Source organism: Polypterus senegalus, chromosome 6 (assembly GCF_016835505.1).
Source record: "Polypterus senegalus isolate Bchr_013 chromosome 6, ASM1683550v1, whole genome shotgun sequence".
Classification (NCBI taxonomy): Eukaryota; Metazoa; Chordata; class Cladistia; order Polypteriformes; family Polypteridae; genus Polypterus; species Polypterus senegalus.
This window is the reverse complement of record NC_053159.1, coordinates 141143280-141170158: the sequence shown is the minus strand read 5'-3', so window position 1 is coordinate 141170158 and position 26879 is coordinate 141143280. Positions and strand designations below refer to the sequence as shown.

At 35.0% G+C, this 26879-nt stretch overlaps 1 protein-coding gene across 2 annotated transcripts in view; it reads right to left on the bottom strand.

Moving 5' to 3' along the window:
* orc4 (origin recognition complex, subunit 4) overlaps positions 1-26879 on the bottom strand; it is a 40436-nt gene that overhangs the window by 5543 nt on the left and 8014 nt on the right. The window contains exons 2-11 of one of the 2 annotated variants that reach the window (XM_039757355.1): positions 20921-20996; positions 15405-15481; positions 14521-14611; positions 12749-12824; positions 12567-12652; positions 9997-10045; positions 7147-7298; positions 6762-6935; positions 6165-6251; positions 1845-1953 (exon numbers count right to left, since the gene is read on the bottom strand). In XM_039757355.1, the coding sequence (XP_039613289.1) occupies positions 1845-1953; positions 6165-6251; positions 6762-6935; positions 7147-7298; positions 9997-10045; positions 12567-12652; positions 12749-12824; positions 14521-14611; positions 15405-15481; positions 20921-20977 (958 nt within the window). In that variant the 5' untranslated portion in view covers positions 20978-20996. Of the gene's footprint in view, positions 1-1844; positions 1954-6164; positions 6252-6761; positions 6936-7146; positions 7299-9996; positions 10046-12566; positions 12653-12748; positions 12825-14520; positions 14612-14890; positions 15379-15404; positions 15482-20920; positions 20997-26879 lie in introns of those variants that run through there. The other variant, XM_039757357.1, reaches the window with a different exon arrangement.

Here is a 26879-nt window from a genome sequence, read left to right as displayed (position 1 = left end):
ACTACGTAGTCAAGCTGCAATACGAATTTACACAGTGCTTCCTGGTGGATTAGGCAGTGTAAGAAAATTACCTCCTGCTCAGGGTTGTCCTCCTTCACCCTCTCCTGGATTCTTTTAAGCAATCCAATGTTTTTTCCAGTCAGATTTGGTGATCCATCTGTGGTAAGGTTGGCGAGCGCACTCCAAGGTAGCTTGTGCCTATTGATGACCCCCGACACGCTGTCATACAAGTCCTCTCCCCGCGTTTTCCCCTTTAGGGTTTCCATGGCCAAAAACTCCTCCGTTATCTCAAAATTGTCATTAATCCCTCTGATAAAAATTAAAAGCTGAGCGGTGTGCTTTATATCATTACTTTCGTTGAGTGCCAAGGAATATAATGTAAATGACTCTGCTTTTTTGTTTAACTTGCTAGCTAAGTCTTCGTCAATTAGCTCAACACGGCGAGTCACTGTCCTGTGTGATAAGCTAATTTTTTCAAATGTGTTCTTGCTCTCAAGGCACAAGATACCTGCCATCTCTACCATGCACTCGTTGAAAAACTCCCCTTCGGAGAAAGGCTTGCTGGTCTTTGCTAATTTGAATGCCAGCACATAACTTGCCTTCGTGCTTGATTCTTGGATGGCAGTTTGTCAGATAAAGGTGTTTTGCTGAGCCTGCAAACTAGCTGCCAACCTCTAAGCAGTAGCCATCCATTCTTGCGTTGACTGGTTGTTAGCATAATTAGCATGCTTGTTGGAAAAGTGATGGCTGATGTTGTATTACTTTAAAACTGCAACGGTTTCTTGGCAAATAAGACATACAGCCTTTGACCAGACTTCAGTGAAAAAGTACTTAGTTGTCCATTCCTTATTAAACACTCGGCACTCACTGTCAACTTTTCTTTTCTTTGGCCAATTCATTGTTGCAGATGGGTTCAGTGCAGTAGCAGAGTAATAACAGAGTAACTCAGGTTCTGCAAAATCAAGTCAATGTATCACTGCCCCTAATGCACCACCTGGTGGAATGCCAGGCATTACAGGACAAGGTCAAATGAATGCAGTTATAATTATGATATGATTTGGGCAATTTTGTACCAATCTTCGCCAGGCTGGATTAAAAAGACCAACGGGCTGGATGTGGCCCACGGGCCGTAGTTTGCCCACCCTGTTCTAACGGTTACTTCCAGCATGATAATGCACCATGTTACAAAGCAAAAGTCGTCTCAAAATGATTTCATGAACATGGCAATGAGTTCAGTGCTCTTCAGTGTCCTTTCCAGTCACCGGTGCTGAATCCAATAAAACACCTTTGGGAGTGTACAGCTAACAAATCTTCAGAAATAATGTCAGGCAATCATATTAACACGGACCAGAATCTTGAAGGAACATTTACAACATCATGTAGAGTCCATGTCATAAAGAATAGAGGTGGTTTTGAGAGCAAAAGGAGGCCCTATGGAATATTAGTAAAGTGTTCCTAATAGTTTGTGTATACAATAGTGAGTGTATATTTAAATTTGTAAGAATTGTATTCAATGTATCACATAATTACTTAATTCATGTTTATACAATATATTGTTTCAGTCCTGCAAAATAAAAATGTTCTTAAAATGTTTGATTTCTACCTCAGTTAATTGTGAAATTTCAAAAATGTTAAAGGAACAACAGAACAGATAACCAAAACTTAATAACAACATAAAAACTTATTCTTATCTTATACTCCTTTTAAAGCGTGAAAATTCTATCATATATCTTTAATGACCAAAAATAAAAACATGTGCAAGAAAAGGGCAGAGTGCACAGATAGTGGGTCTCTAGGTACACGCTAATTTAATTAAATTTATTTAATGATTTAAAAACTCTTACCGTGTAGAATATTTGCTTTGGAATCCATTGTGCAGAGGTGGCTAGCTTCTAGCAAGTCTGCTAGCTTAATTGTTTTATTGGATACAGTCACTCGGCAAAGGACACGCATCTAATATTACAATTTCAAAAACATAAGAAATAACAACAGTATTATAGGACAATGGCTTTAGGTTGATTTATAGCCTTTTACAAATAAGAATTCCAAATATATTATGCAAAATATCTTTCAAGAAAACCTACAGAAATTACACAAAACAATAAAGCATTTCTCAGACAAATTGCCTATCTGTAAAGTAAAACATATTCTTTATCCTTTTAATAAGCAAACATTATGTATGTTTCTCACATTGAAAGTCAGTATATAAATTAATAATAAGTTAGTTTTAAGCAAACAGAACATATGTGGAAAAATCCAAAACTATTTCCCTTTGTTTAATTTGAAAATATATTAATTCACTGTGCAACTTGAATGGCCATTGTGATGGGGGGCCATTACCATTACCTGGCCGGGACACCAAGGAAATGTAGGGACCAGGGGAGAGAGCATTGGTGAGGCATTACGTCCCTGGGATGCTGGAGAGTAGCCCTCCTGGGTGGCTGTGGCACCATGGATTCCCGCAGGGCACTCTGGGAGTTGCAGTTTGGCACAGGCCTGTTGGGTCACTTAGGGGCAACCAGAGGGAGCTGCAGAACCCTAATAGCAGATTTCCACCACACCTGGGAGTGATTCCAGGTAACGCTGATGAGCCACCTGCAGCATTCCCAGGAGCTGAATAAAAGGTGATGCCTCACTTCATTCGAGAAGCCAGAGTCGGGAGGAGGTGGATGAAGCTTACTAGAGAGGGAGTGGAGGCGGAACGACTGCACAAGAGAAGAAATGGGCTGAGATTTGTATTGTGGTGCATAACACTGTGCTGGGCTCTAGGGAACGAGAAAAGAGTCTCTCCTCTGTAAAAAAAAATAAAATGAGTTGTTTGTTGCACTTGTGTCTCTGCCTGTCTGTATTTGGTTAGGACAGTTATACGCAATCAATCTTAAATGTTTTATGTTTCGCAAACTAAACATCAGATTGAAGTACAGTATATATATATATATATATATATATATATATATATATATATATATATATATATATATACATATATATATATATATACACACACACAGTATATATGTACATATATTGCTCACCATTATAGACCATCTGAAAATTGAAAGGTTCTCCATCATAAACATCATTTAAATGTTTCATGGCAATAATCAGACAAAGTTTCAAAACAGAAAGACCTGAGTGAAATATTATCGAAATATTTGTTTAAAAAAAAGTGCATTCGGAAAGTATTCACAGCACATCACTTTTTCCACATTTTCTTATGTTACAGCCTTATTCCAAAATGGATTAAATTCATTTTTTCCTCAGAATTCTACACACAACACCCCATAATGACAACGTGAAAAAAGTTTACTTGAGGTTTTTGCAAATTTATTAAAAATAAAAAATTGAGAAAGCACATGTACATAAGTATTCACAGCCTCTGCCATGAAGCTCCAAATTGAGCTCAGGTGCATCCTGTTTCCCCGATCATCCTTGAGATGTTTCTGCAGCTTAAATTCAGTTGATTGGACCCGATTTGGAAAGGCACACACCTGTCTATATAAGGTCCCACAGTTGACGGTTCATGTCAGAGCACAAACCAAGCTTGAAGTCAAAGGAATTGTCTGTAGACCTCCGAGACAGGATTGTCCCAAGGCACAAATCTGGGGAAAGTTACAGAAAAATCTCTGCTGCTTTGAAGGTCCCAATGAACACAGTGGCCTCCATCATCCGTAAGTAGAAGAATGGCCGGCCATCTAAACTGAGCGATCGGGGGAGAAGGGCCTTAGTCAGGCAAGTGACCAAGAACCCGATGGTCACTCTGTCAGAGCTCCAGAGGTCCTCTGTGGAGCGAGGAGAACCTTCCAGAAGGACAACCATCTCTGCAGCAATCCACCTATCAGGCCTGTATGGTAGAGTGGCCAGATGGAAGCCAGTCCTTAGTAAAAGGCACATGGCAGCCCGCTTGGAGTTTGCCAAAAGGCACCTGAAGGACTCTCAGAACATGAGAAACAAAATTCTCTGGTCTGACGAGACAAAGATTGAACTCTCTGGTGTGAATGCCAGGAGTCACATTTGGAGGAAACCAGACACCGCTCATCACCAGGCCAATACCATCCCTACAGTGAAGCATGGTGGTGGCAGCATCATGCTGTGGGGATATTTTTCAGCGGCAGGAACTTGGAGACTAGTCAGGATAAAGGAAAAGATGACTGCAGCAATGTACAGAGACATTCTGGATGAAAACATGCTCCAGAGCGCTCTTGACCTCAGACTGGGGTGACGGTTCATCTTTCAGCAGGACAACGACCCTAAGCACACAGCCAAGATATCAAAGGAGTGGCTTCAGGACAACTCTGTGAATGTCCTTGAGTGGCCCAGCCAGAGCCCAGACTTGAATCCGATTGAACATCTCTGGAGAGATCTTAAAATGGTTGTCCACCGACACTTCCCATCAAACCTGATGGAGCTTGAGAGGTGCTGCAAAGAGGAATGGGCGAAACTGGCCAAGGATAGGTGTGCCAAGCTTGTGGCATCATATTAAAAAAAACTTGAGGCTGTAATTGCTGTCAAAGGTGCATTGACAAAGTACTGAGCAAAGGCTGTGAATACTTATGTATGTGTGATTTCTCAGTGTTTTTATTTTTAATAAATTTGCAAAAATCTCAAGTAAACTTTTTTCACGTGTCATTATGGGGTGTTATATGTAGAATTCTGAGGAAAAAATGAATTTAATCCATTTTGGAATAAGGCTGTAACATAAGAAAATGTGGAAAAAGTGATGCGCCGTGAATACTTTCCGGATGCACTCTATAGATGTGTGTGCATACACACATATACTGTATATAGATAAATAAAGGTCTTGAAAATTTAACAAATTTAATTATTGCGATTAATGTGGCCCATTTAACGCATTAAAAAATATTGTCGCATACGGGGATGGCAACATGGCAAATGCTTCAGGCAGAGCATTGGTCAGGCCAGCATTTTCATGTAATTTTTTTAGCATTACGAAACAATAATAAAAAAAAAAAGTTAAGTGGGCACCTAAAGAATTACATGCATATCCAGTACCATATTTATATACTACCTTTAAATTTTTTATGATATAAAATTTTCATTTAAAGGTTTGAAATTTCATATTACACCATTCACGATATGCCACATGTCAATACGTAGCACTGGTGTTCATTTTCTCATTTTGTACATACTTGACATAGGTGCAGAGGAGGGGGGTTATGTCAGTTCTGGGGCAATGTTAGAGAAAAGTTGCGAAGGAAAAAAGTACAATCTTTTTTTTCCCTTCAAGTTCCTGTAAGAGTCAATATCAAATCACAGAAGTGCTAAATAAAAGTTATCTTTGAGTGGGACTAAAACCAAAATAAGTCTCTAGTATTTAAATTCTACGAAAAAAAAGTAAAATGATAATCCCTACCCATAATTCCAGTTTGTAGTATCTTCGCTATCTTATGTAAACCACGCAACATAATCATCCAAGTAATGCAAGGTGTCAGTTTTTAAGTTAGGTAGCAGTTACGGAGATGTATTTTAGCGTGCCAGGAGCAAAGGTGTTGATAGAGCAGTGTTTTCTAACCATTTTTCTGTGGTGGCATGTTTTTGTGACCCAAAAAAACATAAGGCACAACACGATTCTATCAACCAAATAAAGCATTGATTCTCTTAAATGCGCTAAAATGTCCAAAGGGGTGAGAGCAAGGTGTAGATTCATATTTCATTAGAACAAAGACATCATGAAAATGTCTAAAGCAGCCGCTGAAAAGCACCAGAAAAAAAAGAAATTTTCCAAGTGGTCCAGTAGCTTCATCAAAACCCTAAACCTGGATGCATCTTCAACAAAATGGAGAGAGGAGGACTATACTTATTAAAAAGAATACTTTTTAAATGTTTTGCCCATTTCAAATGCTGTGTATACCACAGCACAATGATTCAATGATTTCTGGAATGTTTCAATGTGTCAAAAAAATTCAGTTAGTAACACAAAAAAATAACGATTGTTCAAGTGGAGAAGGGAACATTTTCTGAAGTCACTAGCTATTTCAAGGTTTGCTAGTAAACTGTTTTTAGTAAGCTTGTAAATAAGCTTATATTCAAACTAGCATGTTTACTTATTAAAAGTAAGGCTTTACAGCCGCCTATTTAAGAAATCGGACAATTGCTGAAAACAAATTAAATAGATTTCTATCAAAAAAAAAACCAAACCTTACCAACAACAGATGAAGTGAACGAAAGTCTTTACTTAAGAAAAAATGCTTTTTCAGAATTTCTTCTACAGATGCATCTCTGCTTAAAGACTACAAATAGGGAAAACAAACAATAACTGATTACAGGAAGTAACAAAAATACAGAAATAAATTAAATCAGTTTAATTATATAGACGAAGAGAATGGAAATAAGAAATAAAAAAAAAATTATACACACACACACACACAAAGGAATAAGTCAAATGCAAACAGGTATTGGTAAAGCCAAAAGATAGTATGCTACAAATGAACACTAACCCTTATGGGCACACATTAAGATATACAACTGTGAACATGAGATTTAATGGCATAGTGAATCCTCCACACCACAATTTTAAGTTAAACTATTTAAAAGGTGACTAATTAAGAATTGACATATATTTTCAATATACAGTACCATGGAAATACTTGTACACTGGAATTACAATATATATCTTGAAAAAGTATAGCAACAATTAGAATAAGCACAGGAATATAAACACTGATAATTACTCTACTTTAATACATATAAAGTAATTAATTAAAAATAATCAAACAAAAGTTTAAAAAACATACAATTACCCTTATATTTTGATTCCATTCTTCAGCAAATCTCTTATCTGGAAAATCTTCAGGTAACAATAACTGTTGCTGAAACATTATTACATACTGCTTAAAGTCACATGAGGTTAGTAAATGAATTTGTCTGTGTGAAAATCTGGACTTTACTCGCTTTTCCAGCAACTCCAGTACATCCTAAGGTAAATAAAAGAAGATAATACTCATTATCAATAGCATTACCTTATGATAAAGAAAGCAATTCCTTAAAATAATGGCTAAAATTACATTCTATATGCTTTTAATTTTTGGAGATCTATGTTGTAAATAACTGTTTTTTGACAATAGCAGCAGCTGTCTTAACATAAAGTTTTGAATGTTTTAAATAAAACAAAATTAAATGTCTTACTAGACGACATGTGAGCCCAACTACTGCAATTGGAGTCTGAGCAGACTGGGAAATGTCAAACAGATTATAAAGAAGGGTCTGATTCTTGTGATGTGCAAAAAGGTCAAATTCATCTAATATAAAAAGCACTGAGCGGCTACTATTGCGATCACCTGAAATACAGAAAAATACAAGTACTATTACATATTGCCAGTTGTAAGCAAACTACATTCATAAATAAAACCATGCATTATTGCCATTCATTCAATCACATTCAATCCACTTAAATCCAAGACAAGGTCAAGGAGACTGAAGACTACCCTAGCAGCTTAGGGCACCACTCACTCACTCACTCACTTAAATGCCCACTCTTGCACTGGGGCAAATTTAGCATCACCAATCAAGTTAACATGCATGTTTCTGAGGATCCATGTGTCACTGTCCATCTGTCAAACTTCATAGAATCCTTAGGAGTCATGTGTTTATGGTGCAATCTACAGAGAAACAGGGCTCAAAAACCTTTTAAAAATGTCATAGATATTACTATTTGTGTTTATTATTCAAGTCATATCTGCTAATAATTGATGAGAAGGAACTGTGGTTACTGTTGATTTGAAATTAAAAACTAGGGATGATCATATCAGGTTTTTTTTAAGGCCGATACCGATGACAGATTTTATCTTACTTCATTGGCCGATTCTGATACCAATTCTATATTTTTCTCTTTATCCCTTTAAAAAACTTTTTACGCTAAGCTCCGGTATAACCAGAAGCCTTATATCCCATATTATAGTTTTATGTTTGGTATTTTTATAATTAAACTGTAGAACACAGTTGTCAGCTGTTAATTTTTTATTATTATATTTTATATATATTTTAAATTCTGTAAGCTTATTGTTCAGTGACCATAAAATACTAAAACAAATAACATTTCCTTAAAATACATACTTTATTTTTGTTTATAATTTATTAGTTATTTATTTCTAATTCATATGGAATTAAAGAAAAAAAAATGCTTCTCAAAATTACAAGCAGTCTGAAACAAGGATTAATTAAAAAAAAAAAAAGTTTCCACAATTTCTCTAACAAAAAAATTATATTACACTCTGTTTATTCTCACACAAATCAATTAATTGATATTGAAATGTAAATATACATTCATTAATTGCACTACAGCATTTTAAAATATACATTTATTATATTTATACAGGTTTTTTTTTTCTTTTAGTGAGTGTATCAGCTACACTTTTGTAATTCTTGAGGTGGAATTATAAATATAGATTATCATTTTAATTATATAGTAGTTGTTTCTTGTCAAAACACAAAACAAATCTTTTGAAAAAGCCGAAAATGTTTCAAATGCTCATAAGTTGTTTATCAAGAAAATGCAAGACTAACATGCTTAACAGGGTTATAAGTAAAAGACATTTTGTTTTTAAGCTATAGAGAGTCTGTTGTTTACTAAGCAACAATTTCAAATTTGGCTTTATTTTTACCAATTAAAAATGTAAGCTGCTGCACTGTAGTTTAACAAGCGTGAAGGCCAAACTCAAACTGTGTCCATTTTAATTTAGTAGTTAAAATAAAAAGGTCTTTCTTGCCTTGTTTTTCTAATTGCACAGAATGCCTTCTCTGAATCCTTTTTCTCAGATTATTACTGGAGTTTCTTCAACATAAAAGGTAATATTCCAATCACCTCTCATTATTTGGTGAAACAAATCTCATAATTGCCACTCTTTTCTTTACATTGTAGAAAGAAAATAATGCTACCATAATACCTTGTGTAAAGGAGACCTTTAACTATATTACTGTAAAGTTTAGAAAAGCAGGGTCTGAAACAATTGTTTTTTGTGATCTTCCAATTTACCAATCAAGTAATTTTTAGTGAAAATTGGCTGATTGATTGGCCTGTCCCTATAAAATCAACAAGTCCTACATAAAGTGGTATTTATTTATGACATTCTTTTTCAAATTCTAAAAAAATGAGACTGCATAACTGTATTATGTGTCTACCCTTAACCCTTAATAATGCAGATGATGCTAGCAAGGCTAGTAGATCCGAAGAAGGTTTTCAGTATTTTAAATAATTTAAAATAGTTGTAAACAGGGAAATAATAATAAAACTGTCATATCACATAAAGTTGATATTTATTTATTTATTTATTCCAGGGGTAGCCTAGAACACAAAATAATTAAAAAAATAATAGTGGTTGGTTATTTCTTATATTTTCAGGTTCTTAAGAGAAGGAAACCCAGAGATTAACAATGATAATACAAAGATTTAATAACATGACATTTTTAAATATCCTTGTTAGTTGCAGGATGACACTGACCATGGATCTCAACATCAACTTCTGCATGTGTAAACAGATTTTTGTAGAACCTAGTAGTCTGATTAGAAATAATGGCTGTTAGCAGAATATCTCTTAATGATGTGGCTTGGACCTGCACTTAGTCGGCTTTTGCAGCAAATTTTATATGTGGAGGTGTTATACTTACTGAAAGAAATTAACAAAATCTTTTGTAACCTGAAAAGGATTAGTATCCTTTAACCCTTTTTATCTTATCACAAGTACTGCATTGAAAAACATCCTTTGTGACACACATAAAAAGAGGCACAAACCTGTCGATTGCTATACCATTAGCTACCTTATTTGTAGCTGATTTTCTTTTATTTAAAAAAATAACCCAGAGTTCAGAATCTACAGAAAAAAAAACAAATTGCAGAGAATTCAAAAATACTCCTTTCATGCTCACAAAGAAGTAAAACCCACACTATTAGTAATTTCTGAGCTCAGACAAACCATCTAATTAAAGAATTGAAAACTAAGATAAATTAATTTTCTGAATCAGGAATACAAAAAAGTCCACCTTTTTTCAATGCTTCAAGAAGGAATGCAAGGTTTTCTGCAAAACTACCCTAAATAAAAAAATAGAAACAAAATAATTTAATAATTGCAGTAAAACATTTAGCACATCAGTGTGAATAAATTAAAAACAGCTCTAGTACATTTTTAATTTAATAACATAAAACTAGTTTTCATGTTTTTAATGTAATTTTAATAATTTAAGTTATTTGTAGTGGTAAATATAAAATACCTTATAATATTATGCTGGAAGAAAAAAAAGGAGTCAGTGAAGTGTTGGGCAGCAAAGTAGAAGAGAAAGTGCAAGCCTGCCACTGCATAATACATCATCCTCACAACTGCAGTATAGAAGTTAGGAGCCTGCTTATTCAGTTGTGCAGTGGGAGTTTCCTTTAGTTTAACTACAGTAGGTAAGTAACTGCTTTCCGTTTCAGAGGCCCAGGTTTACAGTCACCCTCTCTGTGCGAGGATATGAAGTAGATAAAGGCAATTGGGTGTTGTCTCACCAGTGACAATCATTATGGGTACTAATAGGTTGCTTGTGTAAGCACAATTTAAAGTGACATGCTAGTCACCACCCTAGACTTAAAGCACGATACTGGTGAAAAACATTCAGCTAAACATGGACCTGTGGTGGGTAGCATGCTATTGGGGAAACAGCCAATGAAAGCTTATATGACTTGCAAAGAACAACAAAAGAACCAAGGTCAATGAATCAACAGTTGACTACAACAGCAAATACAAAACTGGTAAATTAAAATAAACAATTCATTGTCTGTACTTGTCAAAGATGGCAATCTAAATAAGCTTCAGTGAAGTCAGCAAAAAACATAAACATTTTATTGTATTTTATTAACAACCACTAACATTCATAGTATCTATAATTATGATATTGTTTTATTCTTTGCTTTTAATCTTATTGCGGTTTTACTGTAAATTTGTGAAACAATTTTGTCAATACTTTTTAAAAAAGTGATATATAAATAAAATACAGTATATTACAATCAGACCTAGTTAGTCTACACCGGCATGCAGTGGAACCCTTCATTACCACTGTGTATGCCTGTTTCTCTCCCAAAAAAACAATTGGCCTGTCTATTTAACCGTGCCACCTCTGTCCTTACAAATCCCCTTGCTAGCCAGCCAGCCTCTCACATTATACATTTGTGTATTTTCTGTGATCATTTAGATATTTTGATCAGTGTTGCACAAAGAATTAATACATTCTCCTTTAAAGTTTTGATGTTAGAAAAGATGACATCTTTACAGTAATTGCTCTATTGGGATACTGAAATAGAGAGTGAGAGAACACTTTCTGTTTAAAGATTTCAACACAAGTTTATCCAGCCAATATCTAAAAAGCTCACAGTAACTTCATCATCAGTGCCTCTTAAACACTTGTTTGTTAAACATTGATTAAATTGTTTAAATTCAATGGTCTAAAGTAAGTTTCAACCACAATCTATGGATGTAAATTAAACCACAGTGATTTAGGTATATTAACAAACAGCACTGCACCTTCTCCTCGCTTCCTAGTCTGTAATTTCCTGAAAGGATTATAACCATTGATATGACATTGAGTGCATTTACAGTATATGTGCTTTAATAACCCAGTAATTCACAGAAGTGTGGTTTATAAGAAAAAATGTAACATATTTAGTTATTTTTTTATAAGCTATGAGTAATGTAACTAAGTTACTTTTAAAAAATAACGCTCCCTACACCACTTCGGAGACACAGTCAAGGCAGCTGATGAGGACATTTAACTCTTTTTGTGTGCAATTTATTAACATTGGTGTCCTTTGCCAAGGGACAACACCATAAGTGTACTCAAGCATGTAAACAGGAGCCTTAACTGGGTGACTTGCCTTGCCCCAGTTTTGTGTGTGCATGCAAACACACTCATTTTTTCGTTCAATTTTATTAAACTAGGATTCTTTCAATCCAATTGTGTAATTCCATTATATAAAATCAAGATAATTCTCTTACTTCTGGCAAGCAGCAGTATTAAAGTAATTATTGGGATTTTGGTAAATGTATAGCAAATATAGCTATAATATAAATTTCTGGTTAAAATCTTAAAACAAAAACTTAAAGATTTAATCAAACTAATTTTTATATTTATTAGTAGACCACAGATGTTTTTGGTTATCACTATGTCAGATCATTATATTTTTACTTAATAAATGTAATACAAGAAAACAATCTCAAAAGAATTTGAGATTTTAATACAATTTTATATATCAAACATATTCTTACTCCAAAGAGAACATTGCGATGATCTGAATTTTGAATATGTTGCTGGTTTACTACTGCATTTGTATCACTGATGGACTATTACAACTCACCTTGGGCATGCTGAAGGTATTAGAACCCCTACAAGACCAGGGATATCACTGGAAAAATTAACCTGCTTGTTATGACAAGGAAATCTGGTAATACTTATTGGCTTATAGCATTCAAGACATCTCGAGAAGAAAACCAGAATATGAAAGAAAAACTTATACTGTAATTATAGAGTGTATTCAGTTAAAAGTTACAACTGATTCAAAGCAGAAAATATTTAAAACTTACAAAAACTCTCTCTCCAATAACATTCTCTAGATTTAATTGTCTGGTTATTTCTTTAAGAGCAATCCTATCATCAGTCTGCAACAAACCTAAAATAGGAACAAGAAATTAAGCAACATCAACAGCAAAGAATAAACCTGATAAGCATGCTAAAAGTAAATGGGAAAAAAAAACCAAAACACTACCATTTAATTGAACTATTAACACATTCCCTTTGATGTGCTTCATTCCTAGAAGTTCAGTCAAGACAGAATTTAACAGCTAAAAGAAGAAAATAATAATAATTTCAGGTGAAAATGAAACATTAATAAAACAAAAGTTTTTAAGACATTTAAATTTTAAAAAAGACCATTGATTCTATATGCCTTATAATGTTAAACAATACTTAAAAACTTCCTGGTATTTTACATATTACTGACTGCTTTTTTATTGCTGTTTTACTTTAATTTATCCAGGTCAACACAGAAATTCAGCATATAGTTTGTTTATGTTTTAAGATAAGATACAACTAGTAGAAAATGACTTAAGTACAGAACAGACAACTCCTAATTTTGCACAAGTGCACATGATATTACTTAACTGAATTCTTTAGATTAGTTTAAGAATTTTGAAAACATTCTTTACTGTCTACTTATGTTTTATCAATTAAACATTTAAGAAAAGCTGGGATTGGCTCCAGCAGAACCCCGTGACCCTGTCTTAGGATATAACGGGTTGGACAATGACTGCCGGATATTTAAGAAATGATGGTCTCCTACCAGCAAAGAAGTCTTTGTAAAGCAGTAATTGTTTACCATTTATTTAATAAAAACATTTCTCAAGTTTTTGCCCAGTTTTATAGATTCAGCACAGAGTTTTTTTTTCTTTTATTTCTAATTAGTTGTTATTGCTTCAAATTAGGTACCATCTGCTAAGTACAAGTTTACTTAATGAGATATTAAGAAAGACTCTTAACAGACTTCAGTGTGCTGATAGATCTATAATATTTCTTTACAGACTGAAGATTAAAAAATAGTATCAAAAGTATCTAATCCTTCTAAATAAAGTATGTTTTATCATTTGACTGTTTAGAAACCTTGTTATTAAACTGAAAAAAAAAATCTTAAAGTCACTGAATCATATATTTTAGCTATCTTTTTGAATACCGTTGTTAGACAATATCTTTCGAGCTTCATTCTTAAATAGGTAAAGCTTGTTAGTTTGCAGACTGTGAGATGAGTTTATCTCCTACAGATATCCATCATTGTCTTTTCAATTAAAATAGAATTAATGTATTTGTACTGATCTTCTGTGATGGATTGCCAACCAATATGTGATTGGACTCTACCTAACACCCAGTGGTCCTGGAAATGGATGCAGTCTATTAAGATCTGGAACTGGATTAAGCAGGTTCGAATATGTTACATTACGTTATATTGATTTATCAGGCATAGGAACATGCTCCCTGTCCAAGGCTGTTTCCAGTCTTATAGCCAGTATTACTGGCGCAGGCTGCAGACCCCTATGACCTTGAACTGAATTAAGCAGGTTTGTCAACTTAAAGATCACAAATACATAGAACTGTTCATTTATTTTTAAGACTGGTGAATCAGCAGAATGTTACAGACTTTGCTGTGACTGAGCAGAATGCAGGGGAATTGAATGGCAAGATGGTGATAAATAGCACAAAACCAAAGTTTAAAGACACACTGCCTGTTTCTTAAATGCCTACATTCTGGCTGAAAGTAATGAAAAACTTTAAAGATCCACAAATTTTCCAACGACACACATACACCATAATGTGAGCCATTTTAAAGTAATGTTCAGAATATTATACATGATTGGTTTCAATTATAAGAATTATTCATACTGGTATATAAAACCTAATTGAACACTCCTTTGAACAAATTCAAAACATAACCATAGGCCAGTAGCAACATATAGGACATTAAAAAGAAACTTTTATGCTTGTTTATACCATTGTCTTCCCAAAGCCCCTGGGTCCAATAATTAAGACAGAGTTACTCTCTCCATGAACAACTGTCCTCTTCAGCAATTCCAGCAAATGTCTGAAATCATAGTGAATATTAGGTGCAGATAACAATTTTTAAACTATGCAAAGCAGTTTTAAATGCAATTTGAAAAGCTACATAACATGACTATACATGGGATTCTTTCAAAAGCAGTTTTTCCCTAAACAGTCAAATTACAATTATGCTAAATATGACGGTAAATCAAAGAGAAATGTCAATTTGAAAAATATGCAGTAACCACTATGGACAGAAGCGGACACAACACATTCACAATGGCTTATGGGAAGTTCAAACATGCTCAGCAAAGCGCTCTACCATTATATGAAGCCAACGTTAAATGAACATGGATGATCCACTGTGTGAATGCACCATTGTTGAACAACATGCAGTAGTGAGATTTCTTTGGGAGAAGAGAGTGAACGATATCTATGATAGACAGACAGACACAGAGAGAGAGAGAGAGAGAGACACCATTTATCTCAGTGTTGTGTTCAGTATTTTGTTTTTGAATTCATGTTAATTTTTTTACATTAATTATATTATATTATGAAAATTTGTTCAGTGGGCATATAAATAAAAGTGCAATATATAAAATAAATGGAATCTTCCTAGACAAAACATCACAATATTTACCATGTATCATTATGTCATTGGGATATGCCATATATGGCTCTCAAAGAGAATGAAAACAAATAAGGTTAAGTCATTATACAAAATAGCAAATTACAACAATAAAACATAAAAAGCAATACATATTTGAAAACAGTAAGGCATGTGCTTTTTTTTGTTAAGTTAGTGATTGACTGGCTCGTATAAACTAGATACATACTTTTGTTGCATATCTACTCCAAATGGCTTTCCATTACTTTTCTGGCAACAAATTCTCTCACGCAATATTTTCTGGACCTAAAAATACCATTTAACAGAAAAACAAAACATTTAACAATTAAACAAAAATGACTTGAAATATTTAAAATACTGTATCTTCTTATATAATATGCTAGGCTGTTTGTTTGTCTGTCCAAGACTTTAAATCACCTGTAGCTCTCAAACCATTTGACCTACTGACCTAAAATTTGGTACACATATACTACATGTGTCTACTATCTGCGTTCGGGGTGATGATTGACCTCCAAGGTTATTCCTCTTTTTATTGTAGAATCAACTCTCGGCAGCGGCCAGCAGGGTGGCCGTGTGGCGTATGCATATGGGTGCCGTTCTCATCCCTACCACCTACGCCATCACTTCCCCTACCTCTTCATATCTTAAATCATTCTTGCAGCAGATTGAACATTTAAGTGCCAGCTTAAGTAAAAAATTAAGAAAAACTTACTAAGTAATTGCAACACAAACACTGACTTAATCAGTTTTAAACACAAAAAGATGCCAGTGAAAGAAGAGAAGAAGCGGGCCACTAGGGTGGAGAAAAGAAGAGCTGCTCAAGAAGAAGCAAGCGCATCAACCTCTGAGCAAACAAATGCTAAGCGTACAGAGAAAGAGGATGAAAACTATGAATCAAGTGTATTCAGTGCACGTTATCGTGCAGTGTGCAGTTACTGGAATTAAATAATATCCTAAAATATATTATGTTTTGATAGAGAAACGGAGCAGTTTTTATAGTAAACATTTTTTTCTCTGAAAACTTTTTACATGTTGATTTGGTTTTGGGTACAACACTTCGGTGAACAATCAGTAAACTTAACTTTTCCCCATTCCCCAAACCCCTCAAAAAATAACTTTACTGGAAAAGATAGGCACATATTCAAGGCAGTTTTACTTTCAAAAGTTTCGTCAAATTTTTAAATAAGAGAAATATTAGAGACCAGCTTAAACTACCTGGAACTGCCTGGAGGTCTTATGTCAAAATCAATTTTACTGTCAGCCAAAAATAAAACTATACATACCCAATGTGGCCAAGAATCAGTGGCCAATCAAATGTAGAGGCCAATGGCTTCCATGCATAGACTTTATTAGGGTAATATTATTTTCCAATAATAAAAAAAAAACTTGTTTGAAAAAGGACACTGTAATAATGTTATTTTAATGTGAATTGTGCATAGTATTTGAAATGTACTCTACTGCAGTGGTTCTCAAACTCAGTCCTGGGGACAGCTTGTGGTTGCAGGGTTTTGTACCAAACAAATACTGCTCTTTAGTTAGACTCCCAGCCTAATGAAGTAAAGACTTATTTCCTTGTTTTTGGATCAATACTGAAATAATTAAATAAAGTTTGGTAATTTTTTATTGGGTTGTGCCAAAAACATATGTGTTACATTGGCATCATTTAGATTTGTTTCTCTTCATTATTTTCTAAGTAACACCTTAGTAAGGCTTATACTGAAGTAGTTGCAGCCTTTCAGTATTCAGTGTTGTAAAACTGGTGGGAACAAAAACTACCAGCCATATGGAATCACCAGGACAACCACAGCTATACGAAAGAAAATTATCCTAATTTAATGCACAATTGTCTGGAATTCCAATCATGAAACCTTTAAAACCAATCAGAATCACATACCAATTTACTGTTTATGTTTGTAAAATGAATCCAGTAAACACTCAAAATTCTACCATCATTACAGAATTACCATTTGATTGAACTGTATACATTAAGGCCTAGTATTTGGTTAAGCTGTGTACACTGGATTAGTAGGTATTACTTTGCAATAAATATAAAATATGAAGAAAAAATTTATAAAAGTGGTCTTGATTTATAGATAGATAATATAGTGCTAAATGTTTAGTGTTAGAATTTTTTGCTTTTGGAGTATGGGAGGGGGCCTAAAATAAGGCTGATCAGAACTTAAGATAATACATGGTTTCTATATTTTTGTATTATACTAGGGGGCTTCGCTCACCAACCCCTCCAGCCTGCTCTACGTGCCAGCCACTTTGCCTCTCTGCCACTCACCTATGTGTAATTCACTTTCGCCAAACAACAAATCTTTTAATTCCCACGGATACGTTTCTGCTTTGGGAAGAAACACTATTGTTTTTTCCCTTGATGGCAGCACGAATTAGACGATCTAAAAATCTACGACTTAGAGTTTAAATCCGAACAATATATTCATTCTCTTTTCTCTGTTCCGTTACTTCACCGAGTAATAATTTCCATTTGTTTGCGCTAATGTAGAATTTTAGTGCTTTCATTATCTCTTAACCTGCTCTACATGTGAATTGCGCCAACGTTTTTGAATTCTTTACCACGTTCTACTTTGTTATCTACTCTTTGTGTTTTATTTCCGGCATGCTTGGCAAAAAGTCTTTTCTCGCAGGACATGAAAGTATCTCTCTGAAAAAGTCACGTCTCATCCCAGGCTAAATGGTCTTGCCTCGTCCCAGGATTTTTTATTGTAACAGAAAGAGAGATACATATTTATGGGACGTCTGTGTTTTAATCCAAATTATTGTGAGCCTATGGAAATACAACAATTGTTCATAAAATATTCTTACACATTAAAACAGCTGATATTGGCAGCTGCAGTACTACATAAATGTAAATATACATTCATTTATTTTTTTACATAATTTTAACCATTAATTGTACTAGAATTTTTACTGTTTAGATATACCTTAAAGTATTTTGCATGTTTTTTTTTACATTGTACTATTTGTAATTCCTGAGGTTTAATTATAAATATGTTTTATTCATGCAGTACTTGTTTCTTACCAATCTTACACTGTACGATACACAAAGAAATAATAAACACAGTACAAACACATTATTTCTTTTGCACGAAACACACAACTATTGTATCAAAATGTTCATTTGCACAGTAGAGTGTTCAATCACTATAACTACTGAACTTAAAATATTAAACATTGGTGAGTTACAGTGAAAAGATAAGGAGTTTTTGACTTTTATTGTAAGTGCATTGCACAGCCATTTGCAGAATTCATTTGATAATTGTAAGAGACTGTCCCATATTTTTCTGTCATCGCAACTATAAGTAAGAGGCACAGCTTTTACTTCTGCATGTCCTTTTGGCTCATCACTCATCGGAGCCTCACAGCTGAAAAATTGAACAAACACCTGTTTTCTTTATGTGCTGTTGTCTTTCTTTCTATTTGTTTTCGTTTTCATTTTACGATATATATTGACGTTTCATGTCACACTTTCTATGAAATGAGTTAAGAAGTTTTTTAAAACAATAGTGTATGGCACAGCAAACAGCCAAGTCTTCTGGCAGAACAATTACTTTGCATTCCCAAATTACCATAGATTGACAAACATTTTCACAGTTATAAATAACTTTAGCATAGTGACTTTATTGGACATGAGCAAAACAAGAATGTGCGTGTCTTAAAGCCTGAAATCTCATTTCAAAATCAGACAGTGAAGTCCTGTTAATACTGCGGGAGATTGGCCAGCCATGATGCTTGTATAGCTTTAAAACATAGAAGTGAGAGCTTTCTGTTTATGTTCATCTTTGTCATTACTTTCTTTAAGGCAGTGTGGAGTGCCACCTTATTTTCAAGTTCCCTGGTCATTAGCAGATTCTATTTTATAGCACACTGTTCTGTGCTAAAAACAATGTAATCTTATGCCGAAGATGCATTGTAGCCACATTAGCGAATAACAAGTCAAAAATAAATTTTTTTACAACAATAAAAATTGTTGTTATGTATAACAGAAATATGCAAATACTAAAATGTCAACAAAAATACAATAGGAAAGACAAGTATAGTGTTTACTGCCGTACTGACACAAATTTACTTTATGTCCTTTGTGCGAGATGTTTGATAACAGCCACCAACACACTGTCAGGCGTTGTAATCAGAATTGTAGAAGTGTGTTTCTTTGCGCACCTGAGAGAGTAGGATGTCAGTGCCTGATTCACATGTGTTGCTATAAAAATGGTCTACTAAGGCTTACTGATTTCAACAGTTTCCTGATAGGAACATTTGCTGCATTGTGGTTATAGGGAATAAAGTCTTTTTTGTCATTCTACTTGACTGCAATCATTGTTGCTTTTTTGCAACGTCCAGAATGCACCCCGCTGCAGCATTACACAGGACAGTTTGGTTTTATGGTGCCATGTGTATAAGTTTCATTATTCATGTAAACGTCTAATGACCAATTCACAATTTCAACAATAAACCTGGACCTGTTTTGGTCGAAAGCTCCACCACACTCATTAATAGCGATTGTTTAAACTACAGTGGCAAAAACGCCTAGAGATACTCATGATTTTTTGCAGTATGTTGTTTCATTCACTAAATGGCAGCAGAATACTGTTTCAACAGCTATTCAGTCATAAAAATATAAAGCAGAATATTAAATATCACCCCGAGTTGTTAACCTTAATTACACAGAATTCCGGCTCTCAGCAACAGTTGTCACCTTCTCACCAAGCTTGTTGCCGATGGTCTTGTAGACCATTCCAGCCTTGTGCTTTATGCACATAAGTTGAGATCAGGAGTATCTGTAATTCATTCATTGATTGTAATTTGTGTGCCATACGGGCACACAGCCAATCTGTGGTAGCCAGAATTCTGGCTGGGTTGTAGGGGATCAAATACTTTTGTCTCTCAATGACATGCAAATCAGTTTATAACTTTTATATAATGTGTTTTTTTCTGGATTTTTGGATGATATTTTATCTCTCTCTCCATTAAAGTGAAACAACTATAAAAATTAAGGACTGTTCATTTCTTTGTAATACTTATTTTGCTCACTATACATATTTATTATATATATTATATATATAATATTATATACTAGGCTGACCCGCCTTTTAAGGCGACCGACTTTTAAGTTGACCACTTCTTAAGGCAATTCAATATGTAGATCAATTTGATATTTTATACAAACTCATTAATTTGGTTATATTGCATTTGAGCGGTATTACTTTAATACTCGTAGTTTCTGTTATTTTTGTGGTGAAATTTAAACTTTTTTTCTATATTGAGGTCGCCCTTTGAACCCCCCTGATATTTACTACGCGGTGAGGCATTTGTACTCCTTTATACAAACATTTTGCCATATAAAACAACCTGTTTCTGAAGGTACAAAGGAAAAGTGGCCACCTTGACCAGTTGGTCACATTAGCAGGTTTTACTGTATATTATATAAACACACATAAATATAACTTGTATATAAAACACACTTTAAATCATCAGTATAAAAATGAACTTTCATACTTGAAAACATTTTTCATTTCATATTGATATTACCCGATTAAAATAGTAAAATTCACATAAATCGAAGTAAGGATTTCAAAATGTTTTGTTGCGAAAAGTAAAAATGCATTTTAGCCAATTTCTCACTATTCAGCTAAAAAGAAAACAATAGACAACACCCGCTCTGCCCAATTAAATGTAAAGCTTTCAGCAGAAATTACTAACCAATGAAATGCACTCTCCAATTGACAAACTGCCATCTTTTGACTTCCTTTTGCTCATAGTCAGATTGTTTGTGTACCTAAAAAATAAAATGCATGAATTACATTAAAAGCAGGAAAATACAGAAAACACAAAGGAGCCCTTTTCATACATTTTTAAAAATCTTAACATATATTGGGACTCACCTGATATTTAAAATCATTTAAGATTTTTGTATATGTTTTTCAAAAACAGAAACAGGCAGATGACTAGGGGATTAGTTTCAAAGATTCATCATTACCAATAAGCTCCTAGTTTACATCTGTGTTTTGGTTGTTTGAATGGGGTGATTTTGTAGTAAATTTACAATGGGCAAGGTCAGGTCTTTACCACCTATTTATTATTTAGTAGAGAAAGGGAGAAATCATTTACTTTATAAGCACTTTCTAGTAAAATGTTACCATAAAAAGTTTGTTTCAAATATCCCAAAATAGAGATGTTTATGGACACTTTAACCATAATGTGATCTGCATTTATTTGGGGAATATCTACTGGTGTTAAAACATGTTTAAAACAAATCTAACTTTTTTAGGTAATAGTTTTTTGTTAAATTTTATTAAATGTGAAAGCCATATTAGGGACAATTAGCTTACATTATATTTGGTATATACAGTGGAACCTCAGGTCACAACCGTAATTCGTTCCAAAACACTGGTCGCAACCCAATTTTGTTGTGATCCGAAGTAATTTCCTCCAAAGGATTGTATGTAAATACAATTAATCCGTTCCAAACCGTACAAACTGTATGTAAATATATATATATTTTTAAAGATTCTTAAGCACAAAAATAGTTAATTATACCATAGAATGCACAATGTACAGTAATAGTAAACTAAATGTAAAAACATTGAATAACACTGAGAAAACCTTGAACAGAGAAAACGAACATTGCAAGAGTTCACACTACCGCTCAATGTAAACACTTTTTTAATGAGTTTTAAGCACAGGGAAAAAAATGAACATTTGAAAAATCCTTAATTTATACACAAACTAACCATAAACAACTAAGAAAACTAACCTTGCATGAGTCGAGTTTTGGCATGAAGGAAGCTGGGCGGAGAGGAGATTACAGTTTTGAAGTAAAGTCCCTCTGCGCGATGCACGTCTGACTGAGAGCAATGTATTGTACAGGGAGAGACTGAACACGTGCGTAAATCACCTGTGCATATGAACTGGAAGGGAAATGAAATAGAGCACAAGAGTTCACTGCGAATGCACAGGGAGAGACTGAACACGTGCAGAAATCATCGGTGCATATGAACTGGAAGGGAAACTGGCTTGTTCATCACCCGAATGTGTGGTTGTGAACAGATGCAAAAGTTTGCCAAACCTTTTGGTCGTAACGTAATTTGTATGTGTTCCGAGACGTTCGTGACCCAAAGTTCCACTGTGTATATATGTATATATATATATATATATATATATATATATATATATATATATATATATATATATATATATATATATATATATATATATATATACACATATACACACACACACACACACACAGTACTCCTGCCCTTAATTGCACATTTTTGTATAGATCCCTTTTGGCCTTACAATTAACTTTGTATGTTTACTCTTGGCTTTAAAGAAATACATACATCAATGGCAGATACAATACTGGCTGCAGTACATCTTTAGTATCACTAGTGTAAATGTAAACACAGGAGTCAAACTTATCAGAAAACTTACAATTAGGATTTCTTTTACAAAATTATTTAGAAAATACATCAAAGAAACACATCATCAAACAACAAACATACATCATTAAATTTGATCATAACTAGAAAGCAGGTTGTTAAATTTACATTTGTTTATACCCAGCCAGTTTAGAGCATCCAGTTAACCCAATGTGCGCATTTTAAATAAAAGAGAAAGTCTTGTATAAAAAAAAAAAACATGAAAATATGCTTTATTGCAGTGACTAGATAGATACTGCAATGGACTGTTGTTGGAGTTTCCCCTTTAAAGGTTGCAAGCCTTAATTGTGACTAGCGTCTTATAAGCAAAAGATCATCTGTGTGACAGTAACAGCAGTAACTTAGAAATTGCTAAAGATAATGGTGTTTACATACTGTATCTGTATCTAAATACAGGCAAAGCCATCGCAACAAAGGTGAAACTTTAATTGAAAAGAATATGATGAATGGACCAGGGCACACCCTAAGACATATCTCTCTGATTAAAATAAAAACCCCACAATAAAACCCACATACAATGAAAATGAAATTTTACTAAACATTTTTTTTTTTTTTAAATGTGATATTGTTTTATGTTAGAAAAAAGTCTTATGAAGAAAAATAAAAATTAAATATCTGGGCCGGCATCAATATAAGAATTCTAGCCAATAATTTAATATCTAATAATTTAACTTGTGTTTAACTGAATATAAGAATGCTGTAAAGAATGCCCTAGGCTATTTACATCTGGTTTTCACTCACCTCTATTACGGTTGGCCTGTATTCTAAGATGTATGCGTTCTTTTCAGAACCTCAACGTACATATCAAGAGCATGTCTCTTCATCATCCATCCTAACCTTTTTCTGTTTAGGAAAAACTTACTCTTTCAATTGTAGCAATGTACAATAAAAACATTTTTGTGTACATAAAAAGGCATACATGGTTTTTGAAACAAGATTTACTAATTGTAAACGTTTTTTAAATAACTATCTTTCTGCCAATCACAAATATAGTCAAAATGCTGCGCTGTTACAATACACGTCATTCACAGAAAGCTGTGTGGTGTGGGCCATAAATGACAATCTTGTTACCATGCACCCCCTTCATAGCCTTTATAATGGTACTTGCATTGGCTTGGAGTGGTAAATATTATCCTTAGGTGTTTTCCACATTTCAAACTACATGTGAACACAATGCTCGTGTGTGTTACAAAGTATTCTGGTACAGGCAAAGTTGCCTTCTGAAATTCAAAATTGCTGTTGATCACGTCAGCCCACTGAAGTTAACCTGATCAGCTGATCAGTTAACCTGAGCATAATCACAAGACCTACATCAGATGTCGTTAGAACATTAGAAGAATTTGGACCAGAACAGGCCATTCAGCCTAAAAAAGGTTTCCAGTTTGATCCATTTAAAATACAGTGGAACCTCGGTTCACGACCATAATTCGTTTCAAAACTCAGGTCGTAAACCGAGTTGGTCGTGAACCGAAGCAATTTCCCCCATAAGATTGTATGTAAATACAATTAATCCGTTCCAGACCGTACGAACTGTATGTAAATATATATGTAAGTATATGTAATGATTAAGCACAAATATAGTTAATTACACCATAGAATGCACAGTGTAATAGTAAACTAATGTAAAAACATTGAATAACACTGACACAAAACACCCAGGCTCCCTGATCAGCTACACGAGCTGGCTCGCTCGCGCTCTCTCCCTCTGTAGCAGACACCCTTCCCCTCTGTCAGCAACACGCGTGACGCTCTCAACAGAGAGAAACATTTGAACAAATCCGAACTTTAATTTAAAAACCAACCACAAGCAACTAAAAAAATAACATTGCAGGAGTTTATGCGAATAGCCTTACAGCCCGATCGCTGTAAACACTTTTTTTAAAATGAGTTTTAAGCACAGGGAAAAAAGCGAACATTTGAAAAAAGAGAAAAGTAACACTGCAACAAATCATGCTACGAACTGAAAAATTAACTTTTGAAAAATCCATAATACAAAAACTATTGTATAAACCACCAAGAAAACTAACCTTGCATGAGTCGAGTTCTGGCATGAAGTGAGGAGGAAATGGGTGCAGAGGAGGTTACAGTTTTGAAGGAGAGTCCGGCTCTGCGATGGAGGGATGTTTTCCTTCAGGTGTCTTCTCTGTTGTGATTTTTTGGGTTTCTGGTGTTTTTAGCTGTTTAGCTGGTGGATCACACTTGGTGAAATAGATGTCTAATGTGACTTGCCTTTTCCTACGCATTAAAATTTTTTGGAAATGTGAAATGACATTGTCGTTCATCATGTTTATCACTCTGTTCGTAACCGCTTTGTCAGGGTGGCTCTTTTCAAAAAAATCCTGGCACTTGTTCCATTTTTCTATGATGGCTTTTATCGTATCACTTTTTATAACCGTCCTTTCCTCTTCTTCCCCAGAGGACTGCTCCTCGGTGAGCAACCTAAGCTGCTCCTGCTGGAGTGCAGCGAGTTCCTCCGTCGTCAGCTCCTCCTTGTGATCCAGGACCAGCTCCTCAATGTCCTCATTGTCCACTTCAAGACCCATGCTCTTGCCCATGGACACAATCTCATCCACAACAGGAGGCTCAAAGCTTTCTAAAACCTGTTCAGGAACGCATTCAGGCCAACATTTCTTCCAGGCCGAGATCAATGTGCGGTGTGTGACGTCTTCCCAGGCTTTATCAATGAGGCAGATGCAATGAACGATATTAAAATGGTTCTTCCAGAACTCTTTCAGGGTCAAAGACGGTCTCCTCGGTCACATTGAAACACCTGGTGAATAGTCCTTTAGTGTAGAGTTTCTTGAAATTTGAAATAACCTGCTTGTCCATGGGCTGCAGAAGAGGAGTCGTGTTGGGGGGGGAGGAACACGACTTTAATAAATTCGTACTCCTCGACCATATCGTCAACCAAATTTGGAAGGTGTGCCGGTGCATTGTCCATCAGAAGAAGGCATTTTTTAGGCAGGTTATTCTCTTCGAGATATCGCTTCACGGCGGGAGCAAAAGCCTCATGCAGCCATTCCAAAAACAAGGTCCTTGTGACCCACCCCTTCGTGTTTGCCCTCCACATCACAGGCAGTCTGGCTTTGTTTACATTGTGCTGCTTGAAAGCACGAGGGTTCTCAAATTGGTAAACGAGTAGCGGCTTGACTTTTATCTCGCCACTAGCGTTAGCACACAGCAAAACGGTTAACCTGTCCTTCATTGGTTTATGGCCGGGCATAGCCTTCTCCTCCTGGGTAATGTAGGTCCTCTTCCAGAACAATCCAGTCTCGTCACAGTTGAAGACTTGTTGCGGGATGTAGCCTTCATCCTCCACTAATTTTGTGATAATTTTCACGAATTCTTTCGCAGCTTCAGCGTCGGAACTAGCAGCCTCTCCATGCCTTACCACACTATAAATGCCACTTTTGCGAAACTTTTCAAACCATCCTCTACTGGCTTTAAATTCCTCACTTTCAGCACTTGTAGAAGGATAGTTTTGCAGCAAATCGCCATGAATCTTCCTGGCTTTCTTGCATAACATCGCCTCACTTACGCTATCCCCTGCAAGTTGCTTCTTGTTCAGCCACACTAGCAACAGTTTTTCCACCTCTTCCAGCACTTGAGGCCTCTGCCTGGTTAACGCTGTAACGCCTTTTGCAACATCAGCTGCTTTAATAGATTCTTTCTGCTTTAGAATAGTCGAAATCATAGATTTTGACTTCTTGTACTCGGCGGCAAGATCAGTAACACGAACGCCACGCTCAAACTTTTTAATAACTTCTTTCTTTACTTCGATTTCAATTTTCTTCAAAAATTTCTTCTCACCACTCTTCACTTGCTTAGAAGCCATGGTTAACTGCAAAAGCCCACGAAATACTGTAGAGCACAAAGATATCACAGGTAAAGCACCCACGCCTGACTGAGAACAATGAACAGGGAGCGGCTCAATATGTGCTTAAATACAGTAATCGGCAGGCACGCACGTGCAGGCAGGCACGCACAGGCAGGCACATCTGACTGAGAACAATGCAACATGTGCGGAAATCATTGGCGCGCACAAACCGAAAGGGAAACTGGCTTGTTCGTATACCGAGTGTGTGGTCGTGAACCGAGGCAAAAGTTTGGAGAACTTTTTGGTCGTGAACCGAGTTGTATGTGTACCGAGACATTCGTGAACCGAGGCTCCACTGTATGCCAAAATAGCATCATGTCTGGTCTTAAAGGTCACTAAA